Below are 27,789 nucleotides of genomic sequence, written 5' to 3'. Positions count from 1 at the left end.
CAAAAAGAATTTGGTGTCAGTGACCGCCTTTTTCACTCTGTCATTTTACAAACAATGCAACCACTTGTTTAAACTGATCCAGGCTTTCAGCTGGTGTGCAGAAATGATAGGAATTCAATGCAGTCCTTGAATGAGGAATTATGAAGGCTGCCATTGCTATCCATCTCCTGAAAATGCTAGTTCCCCAGAGGTCTTGCATATCCATTGTATTCAGGTTAGTACTTTTAGCTGGAGGTCAGTATTGATAGCCCCTTATTTTTCTCAGGGCAGACCTTTTTTTTAATGTGAAAAGTGATTTCAGGTGATGATGATTGATGAGCCCCATTTTAAATACATATACAGTGAAGGAAATAAGTATTTGATCCCCTGCTGACTTTGAATGTTTGCCTACTCACAAAGAAATGATCAGTCTAAAAATAAAATGGTAGGTGTATTGTAACACAAAGACAGAATAGCAACAAAAAATTTAAAAGAAATGCATGTCTAACAAATTATGCAATGATTTGCATGTTCATGAGGGAAATAAGTATTTGATCCCCTTCACAAAACATGACTTAGTATTTGGTGGCAAATCCCTTGTTGGCAATCACAGAGGTCAGACGTTTCCTGTAGTTGGCCACTAGGTTTGCACACATCTCAGGAGGGATTTTGGCCCACTCCTCTTGGCAAATCCTCTCCAAGTCATTAAGGTTTGGTGGCTGACGTTTGGCAACTTGAACTTTCAGCTCCCTTCACAGATTTTCAATAGGATTAAGGTCTGGAGACTGGCTAGGCCACTCCAGGACCTTAATGTGATTCTTGATGAGCCACTCCTTTGTTGCATTGGCCGTGTGTTTTTGGTCATTGTCATGCTGGAACACCCATCCACAACCCATTTTAAATGCCCTGGTTGAGGGAAGAAGGTTCTCACCTAAGATTTGCCAGTACATTGCCCCGTCCATCATCCTTTTGATGCAGTGCAGTTGTCCTGTCCTCTTAGCAAAAAAAACAGCCCCAAAGCAGAATGTTTCCACCACCACGTTTGACAGTTGAGATGGTGGTCATAGGCAGCATTCTTCCTCCTCCAAACACGGCAAGTTGAGTTGATGCCAAAGAGCTCGATTTTGGTCTCATCTCACCACAACACTTTCAACCAGTCCTCCTCTGCATCATTCAGATGTTCAGTGGCAAACTTCAGATGGGCCTGGACATGTGCTTTCTTGAGCAGAGGGACCTTGAGGGCACTGCAGAATTTCAATCTTTGTCTGCGTAGTGTGTTACCAGTTGTTTTCTTGGTGATTGTGGTCCCAGCTGCCTTGAGATCACTGACAAGATTCTCATGTGTATTTCTGGGATGATTCCTCATGGTTCTCATGATCATTGACACTCCAGGAGGTGAGATCTTGCATGGTGCACCAGACCTAGGGAGACTGACAGTTGTTTTGTGTTTCTTCCATTTGCGAATGATTGCACCAACTTTTGTCACCTTCTCACCAAGTTGCTTGGCGATAGTTTGGTAGCCCAGTCCAGCCTTGTGTAGGTCTACAATCTTGTCCCTGACATCCTTGGACAGCTCTTTGGTCTTTGCCATGGTGGAGAGTTTTGAATCTGATTGTTTGATTGCTCCTGTGGACAGGTGTCTTTTATACAGGTAACAAAATTAGATTAGCATCACTCTCTTTAAGAGACTGCTTCTAATCTCAGCTTGTTAACTGTATGAAAGACACCTGGTAGCAAGAAATCCTGCTGAATGATAGGGGATCAAATACTTATTTCCCTCATGAACATACAAATCAGTGCATAATTTGTTAGACAAGCATTTCTTTTGAATTTTTTGTTGCTATTCTGTCAGTGTTACAATACACCTACCATTCCATTTTTAGACTGATCATTTCTTTGTGAGTGGGCAAACATTCAAAATCAGCAGGGGATCAATTACTTATTTCCTTCACTGTATACATTTTAAAGTCAATGCCATCTTTCATCTTTCCTAAGATGAAATAATCATATTGTTTTACAATGCATTTTGTTGAATTATAATGGTTTATTACAAACATGTTTTGAACATTTTGTGTGTCCATATATACAGTATATATATTTTGATATATATAGATGAGATGCAAGTTGGAAGAATCTGGGATTTGGCTTTTTTCAGAATAACAGTACAAAGAGCTAAGAGCATTGATACTTCACAGTAACCTTTAGCAACTCTGAATTAAAAAAAAATCCTGGCTACTACATGTTACTGCACATTACCTTTCTTACACTCTTTGTGCTTTCTTACTGAACATACACATACTATGTGAATTTACTAAATACCACACTATGTCAAATGTATACTACAACAAAAGTAATGTGACGTAGTCCACAGCAAGATACAAGAAACCAGTTTTCAATAGCTTTTACTGTTTTAACAACTGAAAGCTAGCTTTTGATTGCCCACTGTGGGCTACTGCATACCATTAATCTTGGCAGATGATTAAAATGTTCTATGAAATGGCAAAATATGCTTGCTGCCCTTTATCATTATAATGAGTTGTACATTTAAAAAAATGAAGAATGTCAACTGCAGTTTACATTGGCACCATAAAGTCTGACACATTAATGAATAAACTTAGCAGACAAGAAAATACAAGCAGAATGAACAGAAATGAAATCCGAACACTAATATCTTAAGAACAGCAAGGACAGGTGAATGGTGCATTTGAATTTTAGATGCAAATCTAATCATGTGCAAAATGGAATAACCTATAGCAACCTGTTTTTAGTTTACCGTGGAAAGATCAAATCATACAGAATGCGATGCAATAGTACACTTTTACTAAAACATTTCATACTGATCTTTGAACAGTAACGTCATCCTAAACATTTTCTATTTGGAAAGTAAGGAAGACTAAAGCCTCCGTCAAGGTTTTAGATTTTTCTTTATGGACAGAAACAGAAATCAGAAAGAAAAATCTGATTTTAAGCCCACTTTACTCTGCAAATAAAAGGTGAATTCTGTTATTGTTCCTGTCCCCATGCAAGAAATTTTGGTCTGCTTTCTGACCAGTTACCAAGTCAGGAGTGCAATTCTCACCAAATGGGAACAGAGCAATAAAAATGGAGGTTGTAGCTCCTTTTCACTCCTAAAAGGTTGGCTTTTCCACTTTCTATTAAATACACTAGTTTTAAAAAGCAGAACAGTAATTTGCTGTAACACAACTTCCATGTACAAGACTGGACACACATAATAGGATCCCTTAGGGCAACACATAGACCATGACCACAGTGTCATTAATAACATTTAGATGAGTAACAGCTTGTCTTGGAGAGGCATGATATAATCCCTGTCCACAGAATAGGCCTCATATTAATAAAGTGAATCATAAAACTATTACTCAACATTTGTCTGTTAGCCTAAAGGTGAAATCGGTGTCGTAAATACTTAGAGACATAATGTAGCTAGTAGCTTGTTCCTCTATCCTACAGGGACCCACTGGCATGTCTCTAACTAGAAACCTTTTTTTGTAGAACATGAACACCTGAAATGAAAGAGTAAGGTATACCTACATTCTTGTTTGAAGGTAAAATACTCTGTTAGATGTCTACATTCATGATTCCCGCGGAGTAAAAACAGAGTTTTGGGATATAGAATTTTCAAGGCCCACAAGTACAGCACACACTGAAAAAGAAATAAAGCGCCATCAGTAAACTCATGCCATGTCATAATTCACCATAAGCCATTCTGTTTTCCAGAATTTAGCAGGTAAATGGGGATATACAGTTTTAATAGAAATGTTCTATTAGTATACAAATATGGACAAAATCTTGCTGACATTTTTAGTACTTGGCTGACCATTCAAATATTCAAAGTGCACCACTGTGACTGGTAGCACCATGATACCAAATTTTACTAGCAAGTGAAATCTATAATTAGAGCCCCAAACTATGCTCATTCACAAAAACCATCAGGAATTCTTTTGTGATGCTACATCTAAACTGAACAGCTGATTTGCAGGCAAAGTAGACCTTAAAAGAAACTGGAAAATACGTAAATAAAACAGTATAAATTAAACTGTTTTACTTGTTAAACAGCAAAACAAGCAAAACCTTTTTTTCCCCATTTTGGATAGAGCAAGGGAGGGTTATAACCACAGTCAGATTTGTTTTTTGCCCCATTGTGCAGATTTCCCTTCACATCCTGTCCCATAGCCAAGCAGAAAGTGACAGGAAATCCCTACAAATTAAGGGAATTTATTGGGGACCCCCAGATCACCCGAACTAGTGTCCCTATTGGAAGATTTACCCTCTATTACTTTTCTGGGGACAACCCAAAATTTGGGATTTTCTCTTACTTTCAATGATAATGGTAAACAGGACAAATAGAGAGAGTGAATCTCCCTAACGGGGGCACAGACAGCAAAATGGCAGGTGTTCTAATTCCGCTAAACTCTGTCCAAAATTTAAAAAAAAAAAAAAAGTTTTGCTTTAGTCATACTTTAATGTTTGTTCTTGGGATATGGTCTTGGTATTCAATCACAGCGTCAGAATGGAAACCCTGTTACTTGGTTCCTGTGTCCCAGCTCTGCTGCCAGTCTACCCATTGGACAATGAATCATGCTATTACACTGGCAATCGATTGATCAAATGTGCAGAAGAAAACAAAGGCAGCTGTAAAGGTGAACCAGAAACGAGAGAAAACAACTGCTTGGTTAGGCAGTGTACCAGAGGTGTGTAAAGTAGCGGTGAAGGGTAGAACAGGGTAAGACTAGCCACAAATGTAAAGCTTTCTCTTTTTAAGCCCCCTGGACTGAAAAAGAGAAACTGAGGACCAAAAGAGAAAACCGAGAACCAAAAATGCTGGTGAAGTTTAGAAATAACTTTATGAGGCTGTCTCACTTCTCCATTCTTGCCTAATAAAAAGACAACTCTAATTTTGTAAAAAAAAAAAACAAAAAAAAACCCACATCTGAATTACAAAAGTTTTGAGCTCACAAATTTAGGGTGGAACGTGTAATATGTTCCAGCCCCTGACTCCTCTTCCTTCGATTTCCCCCTCCCTGTGACAGTGGACGGGGGATCTTCTCCCAACACCCTCTGTCACAATTTACACCCACGTGGCCTCGTCATTCATTCACAGAGTTCTTTGAATGAATGAACTACAACTACAGTCAGCCACTGTGGCCAACAGCTCGTAGTTCACAATGAACTGCAAGGGCACTGGTAAGTGATCTTGAAGTTCATGGATTCTTCCAGCAATTCAATAACTGCCTGCTTGCACAAGAATTGGGCAGACAGTGTACTGAGAGTCTGCAGGAGCCTGGCACTGCATCCGCAATCTGCTGATCGTGGGTGCAATGCTTTACAGGCTCCAGTGTAAAAAAATAATAAAACTTACCTGCAAACAGATGTGCATTTCTTTTTTTTTTTTTTTATAAAAGGTGAAATCACCTTTAATAAAATTACATTTCTAGCTCAATTTGAGCAAGTTAAATTTTTCAAACCTGCCAAAAATTCAAGTATGACTTGTAGGTTTTTTTGACAGCTGACATACAGAACTTCCCTGGAAATGTAATTTCCTGTTCCTAGCCGTGTTTCTCTTATTACAACACTGGTAATGACCATAGGTTTAATTCACTAAGCTTTAGCACAGGGTATACATCTTTAATGTAGCCATGTGAATATCTTTCAAATCTCATTGCATTGGCTGAAAATAACTGTCACTTTTGTAAAACAGGATCCTTATCCTGGTGTAGTGGCTCTGTGAACTGAGCTCTATACCAGGACTCAGAAAACAGTGCTTCAAGTGAGGACTGGGAACTTTTGTCTGTAAGGTAAACACAGTCAAACAGGTCTTTTTAATTATAGGGGCAGTTTTCCTTGTGCTAAAGAAGTGCACCAAATAAAAGTGGTTAAGGTGAACGGTAAGTGTTTGCACAAGGTATATTGTGACATACCTTTGCATGTGTGCTTACACACACACACAATACACACACACATATATGTACACACTAAAAAAGGGAACTCAGAGATGTGGACATTTTTGAGCAAAACTACTTGTCCAGGGACTAAATCAGGGCCCCAATCTACATGTCCCTCATGACAACCTACTTTTCCAGATAAAAAAAAATACATTTTAACAAAAACCGTATTTAAATCCAAGGTGGTTTTAAGAATGTTTGGAGCTTTTAAAAACAAAAGGGGCTTTATGGCGATAATTTTAACATTGCGCAGTATATCTCCTCCTCCCCTCCTTGCCTGTTTCCAGCACCGCACACCCAGGGACTAGCAGGGAGGGGAGAGACCTTGCAGTGTAATGAGCAACGGATGGCTGCTCGTCAGGAAAGGGGAGTGTCGGGCTTATCTTCATCCCTTTCGCTGCCAGAGCTGTTTTTGTGTTTTGTACACATTTAAAAAATCATTTTAGGCCTGAAGATTACAAAAAAAACCCAAACATTATATATTTTCTTTTTTTTTTTATTATATCTTTATTAAATTTTTATCCATCAAATCCATTTCAAACCAACTTCATACAATACAAAAATCTATACTTATTTACATTCCACAGGGGTGTGGGAATTTTTGAAAAAACTACTTGTCCAGGGACTAAATCGGGACCCCAATCTACTTGTCCCTCATAACAATCTATTTGTCCAGATAAAAAAAAATAAAATTTAACCAAAACCGATTTTAAATCAGAGATATTAGGAATGTCTGGGGCTTTTAAAAACAAAAGAGGCTTTATGGTGACTTAAACGTGTAATATTTTTAACATTGCACTGTTTATCTCCTCCTCCCTTCCCTTCCTGTCTCTAACACTGCACCGGGGGACTAGCAGGGAGGAGAGAGACCTTGCAGTGTAATGAGCACCGATTGGCTGCTCGTCAGGACAGGGTGGGTCTGGAATTATACTTTATCCCTTTCGCTGCCAGAGCCATTTTTGCATTTTTTGCACACGTTTAAAAAATAATTTTAGGCCTGAAGATTACATAAAACCCCCAAACATTATATATTTTCTGAAAGAATAAATAGAATAAAATAGTGATCGTTCCAATTTTTTTTTGTCGCATGATCTTACCGCAAAATTCCAGTAAATTATTATTATTATACAGTATTTATAAAGCGCCAATAGTTCGCTCAGCGCTGTACATTACAAAGGGGGACAGAACATGTGACAGAACAATACCAATACAATGCAAAACATGAGGGGATTGAGGGCCCCGCTCTTTCGTGCTTACAATCTAGGAGGGAGGGGATGGTGGCACAGGAGTAAATAAATACAAGTTAATTTTAGGGCACAAAAAAGCAATAAATTGCCTTATTTTTTTGTAAAATATAAAAGATGAGGTTGCAGCGAGTAAATAGATATCCAACTTGTCAAACCTTAAATTTGTGCACGCTCGTGAGATGGCGACAAACTTCAGTACCCTATAATTTCTATAGGTCTACACTTTTAAAGCTTCTTATAGGTTACCAGTTTAGCATTACAGAGGAGGTCTGGTGCTAGAATTATTGCTCTCATTCTGGCGTGCATGGCGATATGTAACATGTGTGTCCCAATCAACAGTTTCATGCGTAGGCACCCCAATATGTGCTTTTACGTTTGTACGTGCATACTGTATATGTAGGGGCCTCAATATTTTTTTGGGGGGGGTGGTATGTGCTTGGGTGTAACTTCTTTTTTACAATAAAAAAAAAACACAAACAAAAAAAAAACCTTTTTATTTTTTGTTTACTTTTTTTTTGCAGCACATAGGGGACAAAGTCCCCAATGTGATGATTTTTGGTGACAGGTTCTCTTTGAGACATCCAAGGTGTAAGAACCTGGATGTCTTCTCTCTGCTCCACTGGGGATTGCTCTTTCCAGAGGATTGCATTACAATCTCTCAACAGGGACCCAGAAGTGACATCATAATGTCACTTCCAGGTCAGCATAAGAAGGGAAGGGGAGCGGACTTGTCCACTCTTCTCCCTCCCCTCTAGCCGACAGCGAGCTGGGCCGCAGATGGGCAAGCGGAGCCCGGGAGACCTCACGCCGGGGACGCGGAGAGGCTAGCACTCAGTGGCAGCGCTGCCGCAGATTGCTTCACCTGACAAGCAGCAGGGCTAAAGGTAGAAAGAAACTACCTGCCTGGCGCCCAGAATTACATGTCCTGGGTGTCGGGTGATAAGAATCCAACATCCCTGTCCCATAATCCTATATTTATATATATAACCCACCCTCCCCCTTCCACACCCTCCCTCATCCTCTTGTCAACTTAATCCTTCCGTTTACTTCTTAATCTTCTTTTATTGTTCTACATTACTTTTTCCCTTCCTTGTCTTTTCCCTCTCTCTTTTTTGTTTTTCCTAGCAGCTTATTTATTTTCTTTATTCCTTTACACTCCAACCACTTCTGAAAATCTTGAATTTTTCCACATGGTACAATTCTTCCATCCTACATATATATATTCAACTCTTTCCATCCAATCCTTTATTTTTAGGGTTTCTGTTGTTTGCCAATATTTAGGAATAAGGTTTTTGGCTGCATTTAAAAGATGGAACAATATCATATTTTTATATTGCTCTTGAAATCTGTCATATTTAATCCCCCTTTTTTTTTTGTTAAAAACTTCATATTTAACTCTTGGTTTTCTATTAACCCGCACATATCTGAGTATAATTTTTTTAAGTAACCTAGAAAAGACCCCGGAAGAGGTATTGGGAGCATATAAAATTTATTCAAAACTTTTGGTACTATTATCATCTTAATTATATTTATCCGGCCTATCCAGGACTGCTTTCCCATAGAAGCTGTCCTCAATTCATCCTTTATCTCATTTATTAACGGGATATAATTTGCCTGATATAAATTTTTTATAGACAATGTTAATTTTATTCCCAAATACTTTAGTTCTTATTCTCTCCATTTAAAGGGAAATTCTTTTTGTAAAATTTGTTTCTCAGCCTTTGAAACATTTATATTTAAGATCTCACTTTTCAAGGGGTTGATTTAAGGTTAGATAGCTCTCCATATTCTTTCAGTTTTCTCATTAAATTTGGTAATTTTAATCTGGGGTTTGCTATATAAAACAGCATATCATCTGCGTATGCTGCCACTTTATGCTCAGTATCCCACATCCGCATTCCCTTGACATCTACACTATTTCTAACAGTTGCTAATAACCGTTCCAAGGAGATCACAAATAGCAACGTGAATAGGATACATCCCGGTCTGGTTCTGTTGTACATCCTAAAATATTTTGATAGTGAGAGGTTTACTTTTACTGCATCTGAGGGACACCAATATAGTTTTTTTATCCACTGCATCATTCTAGGCCCGATTCCTAATTTTCTCAGCGTATCAACCATAAACCCCTAGTCTACTATATCGAGGACCTTTTCAGTGTCAACCGACAGAATAATTCCCGGAACCTCTCCTCTTTCATTTTTTTACAAAATAAGTAATGTTCTTAAACCATTATCTTTTCCCTCTCTACCCAGGATGAATCCCACTTGATCTAAGTGTATCCAGTTGGACATCAGCTCTTTCAGCCTTGTCGCTAATACCTTTGCATACCATTTTGTATCGGTATTCAACAAAGATATAGGTCTGTAGCTGGTACACTGAGACCAATCTTTCCCTTCCTTAGGTAACTGTAATATATGCCTGGAGCGACTCCTCCCTGTCTCCTCTCCCAGTGCAATCATATCAATACACAACTTAGGGGGTAATTGTTCTTTAAACTTCTTATAGAATCCCATTGTGAATCCATCGGGTCCTGGGCTCTTCCCTATAGCTGTGCCCTTTAATGCTAAGTTGACTTCTTCAATTGATATAGAGCTATCTAAAGCTGTTAATCTGGCTTTATCCAATCTAGGCATACCGACCTCGTTCAAATAAATCAACCGCTTCTTCCTGCTCTCTTCTTCTGATTCCTACTGAGGTTTATCTTCTGACCCATATAGCCTACTATAAAATCTCTGAAATGTATTGGTAATGTCGGTGGTTGAATATACCATCTCTCCTTTTTCATCTTTAATTCTATCTATAAAAGTTCTTTGATTTCTTTTCCTTCAACTTCCTCAATAAGTATTTTCCTGGTTTCCTTCACAATCCCATTAAACGTTTTCCTTGTTTCTTGTTCCATAAAGTCCTTTAATGCCTCCCTTTTTAATATTATCTCTTGTTGTAACTCTGTATTTATCTTCTTTTTATGTAATTGTTCTAACTGATATAGTTCTTCCATTAATATCCTAATTATTTTTCCCCACGCTTTCTTTATCCCCGCCCCTATTGCTATCAGTATACCCCAAATATAAGCCTTATGTGCTTCCTACACTGTGGCGATAGAAACTTCCTCAGACTCGTTTATCTTAAAATATTGGTCCCTGTTTTACTCTTATTTCCACTTACGTTTAATCTCCACATACAGTTGCAAGAAAAAGTATGTGAAGCCCTTGGGATTACGTGGAGTTTTGCATGAATTAGGCATAAAATGTGCTCTGAACGTCATCTAAATCACAACAATAGAAGAACACAGTCTGCTGAACATAATACTACACAAACATTAGATGTTGCCATGGTTTAATTGCACATAACATGTAAACATTCACAGTGCAGGGAGGAAAAAGTATGTGAACCTTTGGACTTAATAACTGGTTGACCCTCCTTTGGCAGCAATAACCTCAACCAAACGTTTCCTGTAGTTGCAGATCAGACCTGCACAACGATCTGGAGTAATTTTGGACCACTCCTCTTCACAAAACTGTTTCAGTGTAGCAATATTCTTGGGATGTCTGGTGTGAATCGCTCTCTTAAGGTCATGCCACAGCATTTCAATCCGGTTGAGGTCAGGACTCTGACTGGGCCACTCCAGAAGGCGTATTCTGTGCTGTTGCAGCCATTGTTTTGTTGAATAACTTGTATGCTTTGGGTCATTGTCCTGTTGCATCACCCATCCTCTGCGGAGCTTCAGTTGGCGGACAGATGGTCGTACGTTTTCCTGCAAAATGTCTTGATAAACTCTGGAATTCATTTTCCCATCAATGACAACAATCCGTCCAGGCCCTGAGGCAGCAAAGCAGCCCCAAACCATGATGCTCCCTCCGCCATGTTTTACAGTGGGGATGAGGTTTTGATGTTGGTGTGCTGTGCCTTTTTTTCTCCACACATAGTGTTGTGTGTTCTTCCCAAACAACTCAATCTTGGTTTCATCCGTCCACAGTATATTTTGCCAGTAGTGCTGTGGAACATCCAGGTGCTCTTTTGCAAACTTCAAACGTGCTGCAATATTCTTTTTGGACAGCAATGGCTTCCTCCGTGGTGTCCTCCCATGTACTCCATTCTTGTTTAATGTTTTCCTTATTGTAGATGTGTCAACAAAAATGTTAGCATGTGCCAGAGATTTCTGTAGGTCTTTAGCTGACACTCTGGGATTCTTCTTTACCTCATGCAGCATTCTGCGCTGTGCTCTTGCAGTCATTTTTACAGGACGACCACGCCTAGGGAGAGTAGCAACATTGCTAAACCTTCTCCATTTGTAGACAGTCTGTCTTACCGTGGACACATGAACATCAAGGCTTTTGGAGATACTTTTGTAACCCTTTTCAGCTTCATGCAAGTCAACAATTCTTGATCGTAGGTCTTCTGAGAGCTCTTTTCTGCGAGGCATGGTTCACATCAGACAGTGCTTCTTGAAACCAGTAAACCCAAAACAGGTGTGTGTTTTTTAAGGGCGCAGGACAGCTGTCAGCAACACATCCAACATCATCACACTGATTGGAGTCAAGGTTGGCTCACTCCGGGCTCCAATTAGCTCTGGGAGAAGTCATTAAGCTAGGGCCTCACATACTTTTTCCTCCCTGCACTGTGAATGTTTACATGTTATGTGCAATTAAACCATGGCAACATCTAATGTTTGTGTAGTATTATGTTCAGCAAACTGTGTTCTTCTATTGTTGTGACTTAGATGACGTTCAGAGCACATTTTATGCCCAATTCATGCAAAACTCCATGTAATCCCAAGGGGTTCACATACTTTTTCTTGCAACTGTATTTATTTTACTCTGCCCCCTACAAACTGTAGTCTCATTGTGACAGGGGCATGGTCCGATATAGATATTACATCTATATTAGTTTTCACCAAAGACTTCAAGAGTCTGTGTTCAGTCAACATATAATCCAGTCTTGAATACAACCTGTGCGCCGCAGAGAAGAAGGTAGAGTCCCTTTCCTTTGGGTGATCCATCCTCCAAGCATCCATCAGTTGACATTGATGTAGCTTTTTTTTTAATATTCTGTAGACTCCTGTCTCCCTCTCATCTGGTGCATGAGGAGGCATCCATCTCTGGGTCCATGCAAAAATTTAAATCACCTGCCACAATCACAGTACCCCTTTTAAAGTCTAAAGGTTTTGTCAAAATTACTTCCAAATAGAACGTCCGGTTTTTATTAGGGAAGTATATATTTACTAATATACATTCTCTTCCCTGCAAATTTCCTCTTAAAAATAAATAGTGGCCTGCTGGATCTACCATCCTTTCATCCAAAGTGAATTTTATATTTTTTCCTAAACCTATCGCCACACCCTTCGCCCGTCTTATTGGAGAGTACGCATAATACCAGGTTGGAAAGAATTTAGACTATAACTTAATATTTGAATCTTGGGATATATGCTTCTCCTGAAGAAACACCACTTCTATAGATTGTATATAATTTCCTTTAAAACCTTATTACTTTTTGTTGGAGTATTTAATCCCTTTACATTATATGTCATAAATTAATTATATTCCTTCCTCCCATTTTAACTGTTTCCTTTCATATATCCTTTGTAGGGGTAGAAGTAAACAGAATTTTGAAATAAGAAGTCCTTCCCCTTCTGCCCTTCTCCCCTTCTCTCCCCCCCTCCACCCAGTAACCCCACTGACCTAATTTTGGTCCTAGAATCAACTGTGACCCACAGCCACAGTTGAATCCTTCTTCTGGGTAAGACTCTGAACAAACACGCACGCTTATTCAGACCCTGGTCTCCCATTTTAGGTCTGAAAACTGGCAGCATGATTAGCCTCCCTACTGCCCACCGTGGTGCACCACCTTCTTCTCCCACATACCCAGTCTTCTTCATGACTAATCTCTTACCTGTCTGATACACATCTTCCTACCCCATTAGAGCCCCATATAGCCTATCTTCAGGAGAAGGGAGTTTCACCTCTGAGACATTACCAAATGGGTATGAGGGACTTAGTGGCAAGGAAGAGAAGAGAGAGAAAAGGAAGAGAAAAGGAAAAAAAAAAAAGGAAAATAATTTTTTTCCCTTCCCCCTCTCCCCCCCCTTTTCTTTCTTTTTTAAAGGGGGCAGAGAACACCCTACTTGGGTCCTCCACCCCTCCCTCCTCTCTCATCTCCCCTCTACCTCACCATCCCCCCCACCCATCTCCTTTTAGAGACTCTGCCATTCTCCTCAGCTAACCTTATAATCTCTTTCTCTCCTAAAGACCACCCGTTAATTTCTACAGTCAATAATTGTAGTTTCTCACAAAAGTAATTTAGATCTTCTGGTAATCTCAATATCGCCGATTTCCCGTCCTTCCACCCAACAAGGCATGCTGGGAATCCCCATTTACAGCGGACATTTTTATTTCTCATCTGAAGTAGCAATGGTTTCAGTGATGGTCTTCTGGCTAGTGTCTCTTGCGCTATATCTGCAAAAATGTTCACTTTCATCTCTCCAAGCAATATGTCTGGCATCCCGTGAAGCTTTTTCCATATGATTTCTCTATCTTCATAATGGTGGAATCTTACTATCACGTCCCTAGGGATATCTGGTGAAATGTTTTGGGATCTTCTTATCCTATGCACTCTATCTTCAGTTGCTCTATTTCTCTTCTTCCCATTAACGGATTAAACAATTTTCTCATAGTGTACCTTAGATCTTCTCCTTGAGACACTTCTGGTAGACCTCTAATCCTTAAATTATTCCTTCTGTCTCTGTTTTCCTGATCTTCTAACTTATAGGTTAACAGTCTCTGCTCTTTTTTCAGTTCCTGAATTTTTTCTTCCAGTATATTAATTACTTGTGCTTGTTTCTCCAACTTCCCTTCCATCTTCTCTACTTGTGACAGAAATTGTCCCATATAGCGGTGTAACACCGCTATTTCACTTTTTATAGAATTTTCAAATTTGAAAACATGTCTGCGATTTCTACTTTTGTGGGCATTTGTGGCCTTACTTCTTGCTCCTACATATTTCTTTTTCCCCTTTCTCTCTCCGGCATTGAGGTTTCTTTCAGCTGATTTCTTTCCAATGTCTCAAACGATAGTCTTCCCTTTCCTCCCAATCCACTTTCCTCTCCTTGACTTTCTAAAGTTAGTTCCTCTGTACTTTTCTCCTGTAAAGGCATGTACTTTTTTATTGTACTTGTATTTAGGTTTGACTGGGGTGTTTTTGCTCCCCCTCCTTTGGCGGGTTTACTTCTCATACTTCTCAGGATGTGGGCTGATTGTGCTGCTAGATGCAAGATTTCTATTCAGACTGAATCCTGGGTGCACTGCCCCATCCACCTCTGAGACCCCCCAACATGCTGATACTTTATCCTCGTGTCTCCCAGCCTCCACAGTAGTAAACACAATTACCCCTTCTCCTGCTGACAGGCAGCCACCTCCCGTTGCTCCACCACCACACAACTCCCTCTGCTTCCTGGGGCCACCGTCCACACAGAGCTGCACAGGACCTCTCACTCTGAAGAGACTCAGCAGAAACACCAACGGGCAGCTCAGGCAAACACACAGCAGGATAAGGTATGCACCATCTCTCGGTGGGCGCACGGAGCTTTTACCCAATGCTGCTGCAGAGCGCCATGATCACGCCCCTCCCCCATGATATATTTTCCAAAAGCAGACACCCTAGAGAATAAAATAGTGGTAGTTCCAATTTTTTTATGTCACATGATATTACCGCAAAATTTCAGTAAAAAATACAAGTAAGTTAATTTTGGGGCAATATATATATATTTTAAATAGAAAAGACAAGGTTGCACTGAGTAAACATGTCAAACCTTAAATTTGTGCGAACTCGTGAAATGGCGCCGAACTTCAGTATCCTATATTTTCTATAGGCGACCCTTTTAAAGCCCCTTATAGGTCATCAGTATAGTGTTATGGAGGAGGTCTGGTGCTAGAATCATTGCTCTCATCTTAGAGTGCACAGTGTTATGTAATATGTATTGACGTTTTCATGCGTAGGTACCCCAGTGTGTGCTTTTACGTTTGTACATATATGTGGCGGTTGGGGTCTCAATTATTTTTTTTTTTTGGGGGGGGGGGGGTGTTATGTGCTGGGATGTAACTTTCATTTTTTACAATAAAAAAAAGAATTTTTTTTTAATCACATAGGGGACAGATGGGCAGGTGGCTAAGTGAAGCCCGGGAGACCTCAAGCAAGGGAAGGTTCATGCAGGGGGCGGATAGGCTGGCACTGTGTGGAAGCAATTGGAGGCAGCGCTAACACCTGAATGCGTTCACCTGACAGATGAGCCCTGCTGCTTGCCCACAGCAGGGCTAAAGGTTAAAGAAAACTAGCTGCCCGATGCCCAGAACTACATGTCCCAGGCGTCAGGCGATATAAATTCAACATCCCTGGTACTGTAAGTGGCTGTAAAGGACAAAATGCAAACAGTTAACTACTTTATAAGCTGAACAAGATGAATGCTCCCCTGTCTAAAATGATATGGACTAACCTAGAAAAAATAATTCAGCTTTCTTTGACAAATGAGCACAACACATTTGATAGATTTGCAGTCTTCCAGCATTGGCTTCTTTGCAGCCTTTGGTCACATAACATCTTAGAGCCACAAAGTTGATCATTGCACTATGATAACAAAACACTATGCATTATATTACTGAGAGTGCAGTTGCACTATGCAACTATTACTGAGAGTGCAGTCTCCCTCTGACTGGGTATGAATGGGAGAGAATCTCCACACAGGAACACAAGCCAAACATCTATTATAATGTACAAATGCCCTCCCATCCAACTGCCTGTGTACTCCTGGGATGTCTATGTGACACAACCCAGGAAGCAGTTTGCAAGATCTTGCACATGCACAGACACAACACAGGTCTCTTCCAGACATATGGCGTGTCTTTGCTTGTGTGTTGGAGAAGCCATATCTTGGGCAGAGTCGCTGTGGGTCTATGGGACCTAGGAGAGAACCACTTTGTGTCTGTGAATGCGCCAAACCTTGCTTCAAGATGACAACAAGGGAACAGAAGCAAGAAAGATAGAACTGAACTCCACGGCCTATTAAGTTTTTTTTATACTGGGTCAAGTGTTAAGGCTATTAAATTTCATTTTGGCTACCTAGGGTGTAGTTCCTCTTTAACTGACACTGTGTGTGTGTGCTCGCGCGCGCATTACAAACTTGTACAGTATATCCTGGTAGCTTGATATTTACATTCAGAAGTTTATTAATGCTGAATAAGCTGTCAGTTATTGTGGGTAGATGTATTTTAAACAGGTACTATTTTATTATATGCCCTCAATTTTCCTAAAATTATGAAGAATAGTCCATTGAAAATACGTTTTCAACATATCTAAACAGGCAAACATTAAATCTTCAATCAGTGCCCACAGATTAAGGTGATTTACTTGAATAAATGACATATAAATATAGTGTATTCATTCTCATAACGTAAATGGAGAATGCAGATTTGAAAAAGTAAGTGCATCCCTACATTTGCCACAACTTCAAACCCTTGAAGTTAGAATCAGAAGTTCCAGATTAGCTGCCAAACATTAAAAAACCTCAGCTTTGAGCAAACTGAAGATATCATTTCAGGGGAAGATACCATACCAACTGTGAAGGATGGTGATAGAAAAACTTATGGACTGGTGTTGCTTTCCTACTTTAGGGCCTGGACAGCTTGCTGTCATAGAGTCAACCATAAATTTTGCATCATATCAAAATGTCCTTTTCATCTGTTATCTGACCCAAATTTAATCTAAACCAGACACAAATATTTTAACACAATATTGATCTGAAGTCCACTAGCAAATCCACCTTGATATGGCTCAAAAAGAAATAGAGAGGGTTCTGGACTGGCCTAGTCACAGCTCTGTTTTGAATTCCATTAAAATATTGTGGAGGGATATGAAATGGGCAGTTTATCTTACCACTGAAGGTATTTTGCAAGGATGTGTGGTCAAACACTTCATGGAGCCAATGTCAGAGACTGATAAGTAGTTATGCAAAATCCCTACAAACTGTCATTTCTGGTAAAAGTGGCAATACCAGCTTCTGAGGCCAATGGTGTATTTACCTTTTCTACTGTACACAAGTATATCATCTTTATTTGTAGGTACTGCTTAAAGATAATACTAAAATGTTTTAAAGAATATTTCCCCTATTAACATTTTTCCTATAACTATGAGGTTCTACTATTCATAATTACTTTATGGTAGAAATCTGGTGATACTCCCTGGTCAAATATTTATTTTTGCCTTGCTCTCTGTTGTATTTTTTTTTACCAAAAAGACAGAATCTTTATTGAATAAAAAATATAAAACGGAAATGTAATAGAAAAAATAATTGTGTGACATAAAGAGTATGAATGGTAGGCATCCATTAAACAACCAGAGAAAATCAACATTGTGACAATGTAGATAGAACACCAAATATGACATAAAGATAAGGACCTGTGCAAATTATATAGATATGTATTTATTTACTGCAGAGGCGGTACGGCTAGTGACTACGTCCCGGTGTAACAGACCTATCTCATCTAGGTACTAATCTCCGTAGATTGCAACCAACAATCCCACATTTTATTATATTTGTTGGGACACCTTCTATTAACATAAATACATTTCTTCAAGGGTAGGGTGCTGTTAATATCTGCCTTCCACTCCTTGGAGGAAGTGCCTGCATCCAATGCCGGGCTACCAAAATTTCCTGGCACTAATTAAATATTCATGTAAAAAAGTAGTCAAATGCCTGTCAGCTTCTGAAATGGGGATTATTCCCAATAGACAAGGCTTTGGGCCCAAGGGTACAGGAGAACTCATGTAGTCATGCAAAATTTGCACTACCTGAGCCCAAAATCCATATAGCCATGAGCATTGCCAAATCAAATGGAGAAACGCACCCAGGGACACATGGCATTTAGGACAATAGGGGTCCTTGTCAGTTCCAAACTGTGCTAAATGAGTTGTAGTGAGATATGCCCTATGCATTATATAGAGTTGGGTAAGGCGGTCCGGCAATTTAGGGGAAACCTGCTTACAGTTATATAGGACTGGCTCCCATTCCTCATCATCTAGATTTAAGAGAGTAGCCCAAATCAGACGCCTCTGGGGTAAGCAAAAGGTCATATAAAGAAGAAATCAATTTATGGGACACTTCTCCATATATCACACCCAATAATGACAGTGGGGTGAGGGATGGGAAGCCATTAGGGAATTGGGACACTAGGGCATGTCGTACCTGAATGTAACAGAACAACATAAAATTTGGAAGGGAAAACTCCCGCTTCAAGACCTCAAATGACTTTAATGCCCCATTTGATAATACATGGGAGAGAAGGTATACACCTCTAGAGGTCCCCAACTTGTGGTCAGGAACAGTGAGAAGTTCAGGCAACAGTCGGTTATACCAAAGTTTGGTATCTATATGAAATCGGGGGGCTTTAATCTTGGAGGTGGAGAGATTCCAAATTCTCCAGTAATGAAAGTCCATTCCTTTGGTAAAGGGCTGTGCGGTAGATCCCGGAAATCCCGAAATCTAAAAATTTCACAAAATGGATGCATCTCAGGCGGAAGTTCCGGGTCAGATAATAAGGCACAGAACCTTGCTCTCTCAGTCTTATCGATGATATGATTAGAGCCCAAAATCTGGAAGGGCAATACCCCCCAGAGTAGTAGGGTTTTTTAGGACACGCCAAGCAAGTTTATGTCTACCTATACCCCAGACAAAAGATTTTAGGATCGTGTCCATAGCCTTAAAATACCGTAATGGGATATATACTTGGGCGTGCCAAAGTATGTAAAGAATTTGGGGTAGCAAGACCATTTTCATTAACCCAATCCTGCCCATCACCCCAAGTGGTAATTTGGCCCAAGTTTGATATTTGGCTTTAATAAGGGAAAAAAGGGGTTCTACATTTAGGGCAATATATTCAGCAGGTAATCTAGATACTTGTATACCCAAATATTTGATGATATTAACATGTACTAATGGCACAGGGACTGGAGTATCAGGAGGGGGAAAGGAATCAATAAGGGAGAATTTGAGATTTATCCCAATTAATTTTGAGACCAGAAAAATTACCAAATTTTTCTATAAGGTCTAAAGTCTGCAACAAGGACAGGCCAGAATCATCCAGGAATAGTATCATATCATCAGAATAAAGTCCAATCTTTTAAATTAGTTCTCCTTTGTGTAGTCCACGCACTCCATGTGCCGATCAGATTTTAATGGCTAGGGGTTCGGCCGCCAAGGCATATAATAATGCTGAGAGTGGACAACCTTGACAAGTACCTCTAGTGAAGGAAAAATTCTCGGATGTCCATCCATTAGCCAACACTCTGGCCTGCGGATCTGAATACAATATAGAGATCCATTTAATAAATTTAGGGCCGAAATAAAAGCTTTGGAAACCGTGTCATAAGTATTTCCATTCAACTGAGTCAAAAGCCTTGGCGGCATCTAAAGAAACCACAACTCTTGTGCCAAACATGATCGTGGGTAGCCTGTAGATTCATAAACAGCCTCTTGGTATTAAATGTGGTATTTTCTAGGGGTATAAAACCTGTTTGGTCTGGATGCACTAAGGAGGTAAAAACCGTATTCAGGCGTATCACCAAAAGCTTTGCAAGGATCTTAATATCAGTTTGCAGTAGCGAGATAGGACTATATGAATCTGGCATATTCAAATCCTTGCCTGGCTTGCGGATCAGAACTATAAGCGCCTCATGCATAGAATCCAGTAAGGTAGTGCTCTGAAAAATGGCTTCATCGAGCACCAGGAGCTTAGGAACAAGGATCTCGGCATAACGGGTATAGAATTCAAGAGGCAACCCATCAGTGTCCAGAGCCTTAGTGGGTTTAAATTTACCAATAGTGATGTCTATTTCCTCCTTAGTCAATGGAGCTTCAAGCATTTTAACCTGCTCTGCTGACAATTTTGGAAATTAAATGGTTTGTAAAGTATTCCAGAAATTGTTGTGGGGTGAAATTAACTCTAGAGGTATACACTTCACGGAAGTAATTAACGAATTCCGCTGCAACCAGCGATGGGTTGGACACCAGGGCCCCCGCTGCAGTCTTCAGTGTGATCACGACAGGAGGTCTGGAGTCCATATAAGCCAAGTATGCCAGTAAATTACCGGGGTGCTCACCATGTTCAAAAATGCATTGAAGCCTGAAAAAGAGTTTTTGTTTGGCCTTTTCATAAGTTAATTGCTCCACTAATCTAGTGTGCAATTTCAAATTGGTTAGTCAATCAGGCATGGGATCAGTAAGATACTGATCCTGGAGACTAGCAAGATGTGAACTAGCCTGTTGAAATACTAGTTTGGAGATATGTTGAGTTCTAGATATACGCATATTTAGGATAAGCCGTACATGTTTTTTGAAGGTTCCCCATACCTATTTAAACTTGACATTAAAATTACCTTAAAATATGTGTTACAGTAACTTTGTAAGGACATACAGTATGCTTAATAACAGTAAAAAAAAAACAAAAAAAAAAAAACAATGTTGTAATAAAGAAGTAAAAGAAAGAGAAGGAGCATGGTTTTGTGGCCCACAAGTAAAAATGGTTAGGGGAAAACTGGTCTGAGGCTTACTCAAAGAAATAAAAAAATCTTGGTCAAAAGGTATGATTATATGAAAATCCCACTGTGGACCACAGAACTGGAGAGAACAGGTTTACCATCAGCCAGAAAGAATGTCAGCCTAGGCAACTAACAGGTTATTGTTGCCTATTCCCTATGGAGTCATCTATAGTCCTAAATGAGCATGTTCTTTTAGCATTATAATAAATGATAAAGACTTTTTTTTGTGGTGGGATCCATATGGGCATCTACGTTTCCCACATTGGGTGCATCAAATCTTTCTTGCCTTTCCAAGCCTTACTTAGGAAAGCTAGGTGCTCTTAGCTTGGAGCTGTTGCAGCATCCTGTATGTAGTATACAGGATAATAATGCAACCTTTGTCACACCAAAGTCTGTCTGTCAGTAAAAGCCAATGATACCTTCAGGGCGGGGTTCAGGAAACAAAGATTCTTTAATTTAAAAAAAAAAAAAAAATCTAAGAAATTAAATACAAGTCTGGAAAAAAACAGTGGTTTAAGAAAACAGTGATTTAAGTTTCATACGCGAGATATAAATGCCAAGAAAATCAATATTTTATAATCAAAAAATAAGATTATATTTGGGGTTTTAATTATATTTTATCAAAGTATATTTATGTCAACCAAATGCAGTTTTATTTTACCTTTCTTTCCTTAGTTTTTATCCATGTCCCTTAAAGTGCACCTGTGACAAGGCTTTTAGCACTCAAGTATTAAATATTCCTAACAAGCCATAAATTAATTTTAAATCAATCCCACCATGATCTGCAGACACAGTGGAACAATTTATTTTCAAAGTTCACAGCAGGAGCACTGAAGTCCTTGTCTAAGCCAACTCAGTTGACTGCTGTGAACTTTAAGGATGCAAGTTAATTTACTGCTTGTTAGGAATATGTAAATACTTAGGCTGGCCACAGGTTCACATTATAAATGTGGTTCACAAGATTTTTTTTACAGAACATTTCCTGTGGACCTTTTTTCTTAACATTAACAAGCTGTAAATTGGATTTACAATATAAAGGGAAGGTGAGAAGAAGATCCAAGGCTATATTTAATACCAAGCCTTTATGCCTGTGGTGCCTGAATACTTCTGGGCTTTACATGTTTAGTCAATTTTTGTGTTTTTCATCTATGCTGGTGGTTGTATACACGACAGATGTTTATCGTAAGGTAATAAGTGCTTAACAAACGTATCTTCTTACGCTGCCTTACACATTCCAAAATAGAAAAATGTGAAAAACAAAAATGTAAAAAAAAGAAAAATCGAGTAAATGTACTATGAGATATTGTAAAGTGCCGAGCAAAGAGCAAACTGTTGGCGCTATATAAATCCTGTATAATAATATAATAATGAGATGCACTGAGAGGAATATAGTTTTGGAAACTGTAATTATAATTACTTCAATGCTGAAGTATCCTCTGTCAACGTAGTCTCCCAAGAAGAGGTAACGCGTGTTGGCAGGTGATCCTCCCACTTCAAATAACTTCATCAAGTCAAAAAACTGGCCATGGATATCCCCACACACTGCAAAAGAAGAATAGATGATTATTGTAATATATATGCAACAAACTTGTCTTTTTCATTCGTCTGCCATCAGAATTTTTAGGTAATTTTAACTGTAAAAAAAAAAAAAAAGATGCTAACAGATATAATTAATCACCAAGTCCAGCAACAGCTGAATAGCAGGGTGCTCTGAATAGTTCAATGAATTCCTGGCAAACACGGATCTTGCTGAACCCCTCCCACCTTACCTTACATGCACATTCCTATTGGCCAAACAGCAAATTACCATACTTATGGGCCAGTATAAACGTAGGGATGAGGCAATGTCAGAGCTTTTTCAGTTTAGGATGACCCAGGATAGTAGGGGGCCATAAAACTTTTAGCCATTACATTCTGTCAGTGTTGCCTAAGAAACAAGGCCACATTCATAAAAAAAGGTGTTGCCCTTTATACACCACCTGCCGCCGCAACTGTGCTGTGCAAAAAGGGAGGACTTTCCTGGAGAAAGAGGGATGCAGGGCAACTATGCATGCTCAGGCCTACTGTACTTTCCACAGATCAATGCTTATTTAAAGAATTGGATGATATAACAGGATTACAAAGCACCTCTGTCATTTATCAACTCTAAAAGCATCTTAATTCACATTTAAAGAATAGAATTATATTTTTTAAAGAGGTTTTAACAAATGCTTGTCTTGTCATGATGTCTGTCACCCTGAGTAGATAAAACAAATGATGTTGCACTTCTTATTGCTATGACTACCTGGTCTTTTAAAATTGCTTACAGATGTTTATTCTTCACTATGAAACTGTGAAAAGCCTGAAGTCAAGGTGCCTTAGGAAATACAAATATTTCAAAAAAACTGCTGCTGGTTCTTAGAAACTGCTTCAATAATGCAAGATAACCATTTATTAATCAAAGGTGTTTACAAGTAGCTGCTTTACAGTCTATGAGACAGAATCACTAAATTGACAAAATGAGAACACATTTATACAGGATTGCCATGCCAATAAATCCAATCTATACGCCTACAAATAATTTTTGGGATTGTATTTTACAAGCTATGACTAAACATTTATTTAATTGGAAAGATTCTAAACATTCTATTATTCTTCTGTATTCACATCATTGTGTTGAGTAGGGAGCCATCTATTCTGCATTCACTGCAATTGCACTCTTTTGTACTTTGACAATAAAAAACAGGGCGTGTCCCATTCTTGTTAAAAATAAAGATTTCCCATCTACCACTGCAGCCATTTTTAGCTTCCTGAAGAACACCAGTGAAGGTCTCCTCCATTCTCTCTTTGATAGACATATGCCTGTATGTTCTTTCATTGTGTTTGTCAAAGTCATATATATATATATATATATATATATATATATTTAATGTGTTTTGTAAGTAGCTGTTTGTAAGAAATGTGTTCATTGTAGGCATTTATAAGAGACATTTGTACAAGCATATTGTAATTTCAGCTTATGTAATTGTACTGCAGTTTTACAGATCTATTCACAGAAGTAAATTCAGTTTTGGAATGAAACACAACACTGCTTCTGTCAGTTTTGTTAGCTAGTTGTTGGCGAACCATGAGTAGGACTGCATAGTAAAAAGGAATCTATATATAGAGGAAGATATAGGAGCTTCACCGTAAAAACGCATCTGTATACAGACAAAGATAAAGAAGCTTCACAGTAAAAAGGCAGACTTTTACAGGCAAAGATAACAGAATTTCATTTAAAAGTGAAAGAATCCGCACAAAAACTGTACTTGGGAGTGTACTCCACTTAAACTCATACATCATGGATCCAGACAGGAGTGTGGATATTCAGCATCAAACTTCATTGACCATGTTTCACATGTCTGACTTCAGAAATTCAGTGCAGTCCAGCAGATCATCAGTCAGTTCTGTAGGCCTCAGTGCACAAGAAAAGGCAGAAGCAGCATGAGCAGAGGCCTCTTTTGAGGCAGAAAGCAGAGCTAGAAGCTAGTATGCATGTGTAGCAGACTCCAAGACTGGCAGAAGAAGCAGCATCAGCAGAAGCTGTGGTATATGAAACTGCGGTTGGTTTGGAAGGAGATCTGCTCCAAGATCTTTAGGAAATAGCAGCTCACGATTCAGTGCACAGGCCTCAGGGATATGTATAGAACCATGCTCCAGAGCAAGTTATGACAGAGCATGCTTCTTTAAAGCCCATCTCTAACACATTCCCACAGTTTCTTGACTTGACATACCGACAGCTTTTCATATTAACTCTGAATCTGTCCCAGTGCCAAGGGTACACATTCAACAAAGCAAAGAGGATATTAACTCTCAGAATCCATCATGCAACATGAGTTATCATGTATGCTCTTTTGGAAATGTCCCGTTAGGATCCTCAGGGACAACTGATCTAGCAAAGCACCTAACTCGGCAAGAATTAGTAAGCACCGGGCTACTAACATTAGATGATCGCCCCAAGAACTATTGGGCATGGAAGACATCTTTCCAAGGTATCATCAGATATCTGCTAACAAAGTGGCTTGGACCAGAGTCATCTCGACAGGCCAAGAGAATCAGGTCTGTACACATTCATGATCCAGCTGCTGGGGTTAAAATTTTATGGCAGAAATTAGAGGACTGTTTGGCAGCCCTGAAGCTATTGAAAATGCTGTATTGAAGAAACTGGAAGACTTCCCTAAAATCTTAAGAGAAGAGAACTTGGTGACAAGTTGTTGGAGGTCAATGCAGCCAAGACTGAAGGCTTCTTACCAGGATTGAAATACCTGGACACAGCACTTGGGATTAAACCAATAATCAAAAATCTCCCATACAGTCTGCATGATAAGTGGATTTCTGAAGGCTCTAAGTACAAGAAAGATCATTGTGTCTCCTTCCTGCCATTCAGTTTCTTTACCAAGATTATATTTAACCAAGCAAAGACTAGAAATGGCCCAAGCTTCATATTCTTGATATGCAGTAAACAGATGTCAGCAAACATAGAGAAGATAGGAGTAAAGCATGGCAACAGACCATCAGTGTCAGTCAGAAAGACAGAGGCGTCAGCCACTGATGCAGCTTTACATCTTAACAACTCTGAAAAGAAGTCCATTAACCCAGACAGTTCATGCCCAATCCATAAAAAAACCACACCCATTGTCAAAGCATCGTGGATACAGAAGCAAGCACATTGATGAAAGTAAAGCTTACCTGAAAGAAAATGCTATCTGCTTCTGAAGTTGTGCATCCACTAAACCCATTGCTAAAGACTGTAAGGTCAACATATGATGCAGAGAGTGCATTAGTGACCAGCATTACTCGACACTGCATTCAGGACCTGCCGCTTGGGCAACAGAGACTCTGGTAAACAACAAATGGCAAAGCAGGGAGGAGGATGAACCTACCTCATCGACTGTTGTATCCAACTGTATGGAGGTATGTGTAGAAGGGAAAAAGGCACAGATCATGTTCCAAGATTTGTTTAGTGACTGTATTCTTTTCTAACAAACCTGACGGTTCTATGAAAATGTATGCAGTGTTAGATGATCAAAGTAATTACTCTTTAGTTAAGTCATAGTTCTTAAATCTGTTTAACATGGTGGTGAAAATGTTTCCTTACACACTGAAATCATGCTCAGGTAGTTTTGGAAAAACAGGGACGTAGGGCATCTAACTTCACTGTTCAGTCTAAAAAAACACATAAAACTTCCCTCTCATGGAATGTGAAATTATTCCAGATGACAGGTCAGAAATACCAACCCCTAAGATTGCACAGCATTTCCCTCATCTGAAATTCTTAACAGATAAGATTCCTGCAATTGACCCCAATTCCCAAATACTCCTCTTGCCAAGGAGAGAAAGTCACAGGGTGCGCAAGGTGCTTGAGCAGAATAAGGGACCCCATAACGCTCCTTATGCACAATGTTTAGATTTAGGTTGGCTCATAGTTGGAGAAGTATGTTTAGGTGCGGCTCACACACCAGCACACTTATTTAAGACAAACGTCCTACCTAATGGGCAAACTTCTCTATTCAGTCCATGCACCAGCAATATGCAAGTAAAAGAGAGCTTTAATGCTTGCGAACTACAGGCATGAACTCCCTTCCCTATGCCATTCAATGTCCACAGCTCGTAGTGTGGACATTTATTTATAGTGCCGCGCTCCTATTTTCAAAATCCTTAATCATGAATTATCTCACGCTTATAAATACATTAATTAATGCCTAAATTGATACATAAAATGATTTTTTTATCAAATTAATTACTGTGACTTGTAAATAAATTAGAATAAATATAATATAAATAAATCAAAACCATAATCTGTGCTAGTACATTTCATATGTGATCAATCAATCAATATTGTGCAAATTCATTAATGGATGTGCAAAATACAATCAATAAAGTGCATAAATAAAGTCTTTTATAAGTATGTGCAATGTGCAGGTGAATTCCTTATTCCCTCTCTCCAGGTGCCGTGTGGTCTCAATATGCGCTCACCTTAATATTTGCCTAAATATATTTAGGCAAATAAACTTTTAATCCTTCCAGGATTGATGGGATAATGCTCATATGTAAGATGTTCCAAAGGAGAATATAGATCTATTGGAATCCTCCTGTGCTCTCCTCTTTCAAATTTATACAATTGAATAATAGGAACACAATTAAGTGGGTTTGTGTAAGTGCCAGCGAACCTAGCACATTATACGTAGATAATATAAGTAGATAATCATTAATAGTTCACTGAATACCTCATTCATAATAGCTCACAAGTATTCACTTTTTATCGTAGTGTGGACAGTTCAGGTGACAACGTATTCACTAGAACTCCAATGATGAAAGACCTGCTATGTCCATCAAAGATGATACAATATATTGCCAAAAGTATTGGCACACCGTCCCCCATTGGATTCAGGTGTTCCAATCACCTCCATGGCCACAGGTGTATAAAATCAAGCACCTAGACTTGCAGACTGCTTTTACAAACATTTGTGAAAGAATGGGTCTCTCTCAGGAGCTCCGTGAATTCAAGTGTGGTACCGCGATAGGCCGCCACCTGTGCAATAAGTCCATCCGTGAAATCTCCTTGCTAGTAAGTATTCCACAGTCAACGGTTAGTGATATTGTATCAAAGTGGAAGCAACTGGGAAAAACAGCAACTCAGCCACGAAGTGGTAGGCCATGTAAAATGACAGAGTGGGGTCAGCGCATGCTGAAGCACACAGAAGTCACCAACTGTTTGCAGAGTCAATAGTTAAAGACCTCCAAACTTCATGTGGCCTTCAGATTAGCACAACAGTGCATAGAGAGCTTCATGGAATGGGTTTCCATGGCCGAGCAGCTGAATTCAAGCATTACGTCAACAAGTGCACCATAAGGAGTTGGATGCAGTGGTGTAAAGCATGCCGCCACTGGACTCTAGAGCAGTGGAGACGTGTTCTCTGGAGTGACGAATCATGCTTCTCTGTCAATCCGATGGACGTGTTTGGGTTTGGCAGTTGCCAAGAGAATTGTACTTGCCT

At 39.3% G+C, this 27,789-nt stretch overlaps 1 protein-coding gene across 4 annotated transcripts in view; it reads right to left on the bottom strand.

The window, feature by feature from the left end:
* The window catches only part of PPP3CA (protein phosphatase 3 catalytic subunit alpha), a 395,516-nt gene that overhangs the window by 120,076 nt on the left and 247,651 nt on the right, over window positions 1–27,789 (bottom strand). For all 4 annotated transcript variants that reach the window (XM_089680545.1, XM_089680547.1, XM_089680546.1 and 1 more), the window contains exons 3-4: window positions 22,191–22,315; window positions 3,532–3,643 (exon numbers count right to left, since the gene is read on the bottom strand). In XM_089680545.1, the coding sequence (XP_089536671.1) occupies window positions 3,532–3,643; window positions 22,191–22,315 (237 nt within the window). The remainder of the gene's footprint in view (window positions 1–3,531; window positions 3,644–22,190; window positions 22,316–27,789) is intronic.

The sequence above is a fragment of the Staurois parvus genome, unplaced genomic scaffold, assembly GCF_062004578.1.
Source record: "Staurois parvus isolate SC_StPar_1 unplaced genomic scaffold, SC_StPar_1.0 ptg000244l, whole genome shotgun sequence".
NCBI classification, from domain to species: domain Eukaryota; kingdom Metazoa; phylum Chordata; class Amphibia; order Anura; family Ranidae; genus Staurois; species Staurois parvus.
The sequence above is the reverse complement of the archived record's forward strand: the minus strand, read 5'-3'. Positions and strand labels throughout refer to the sequence as shown.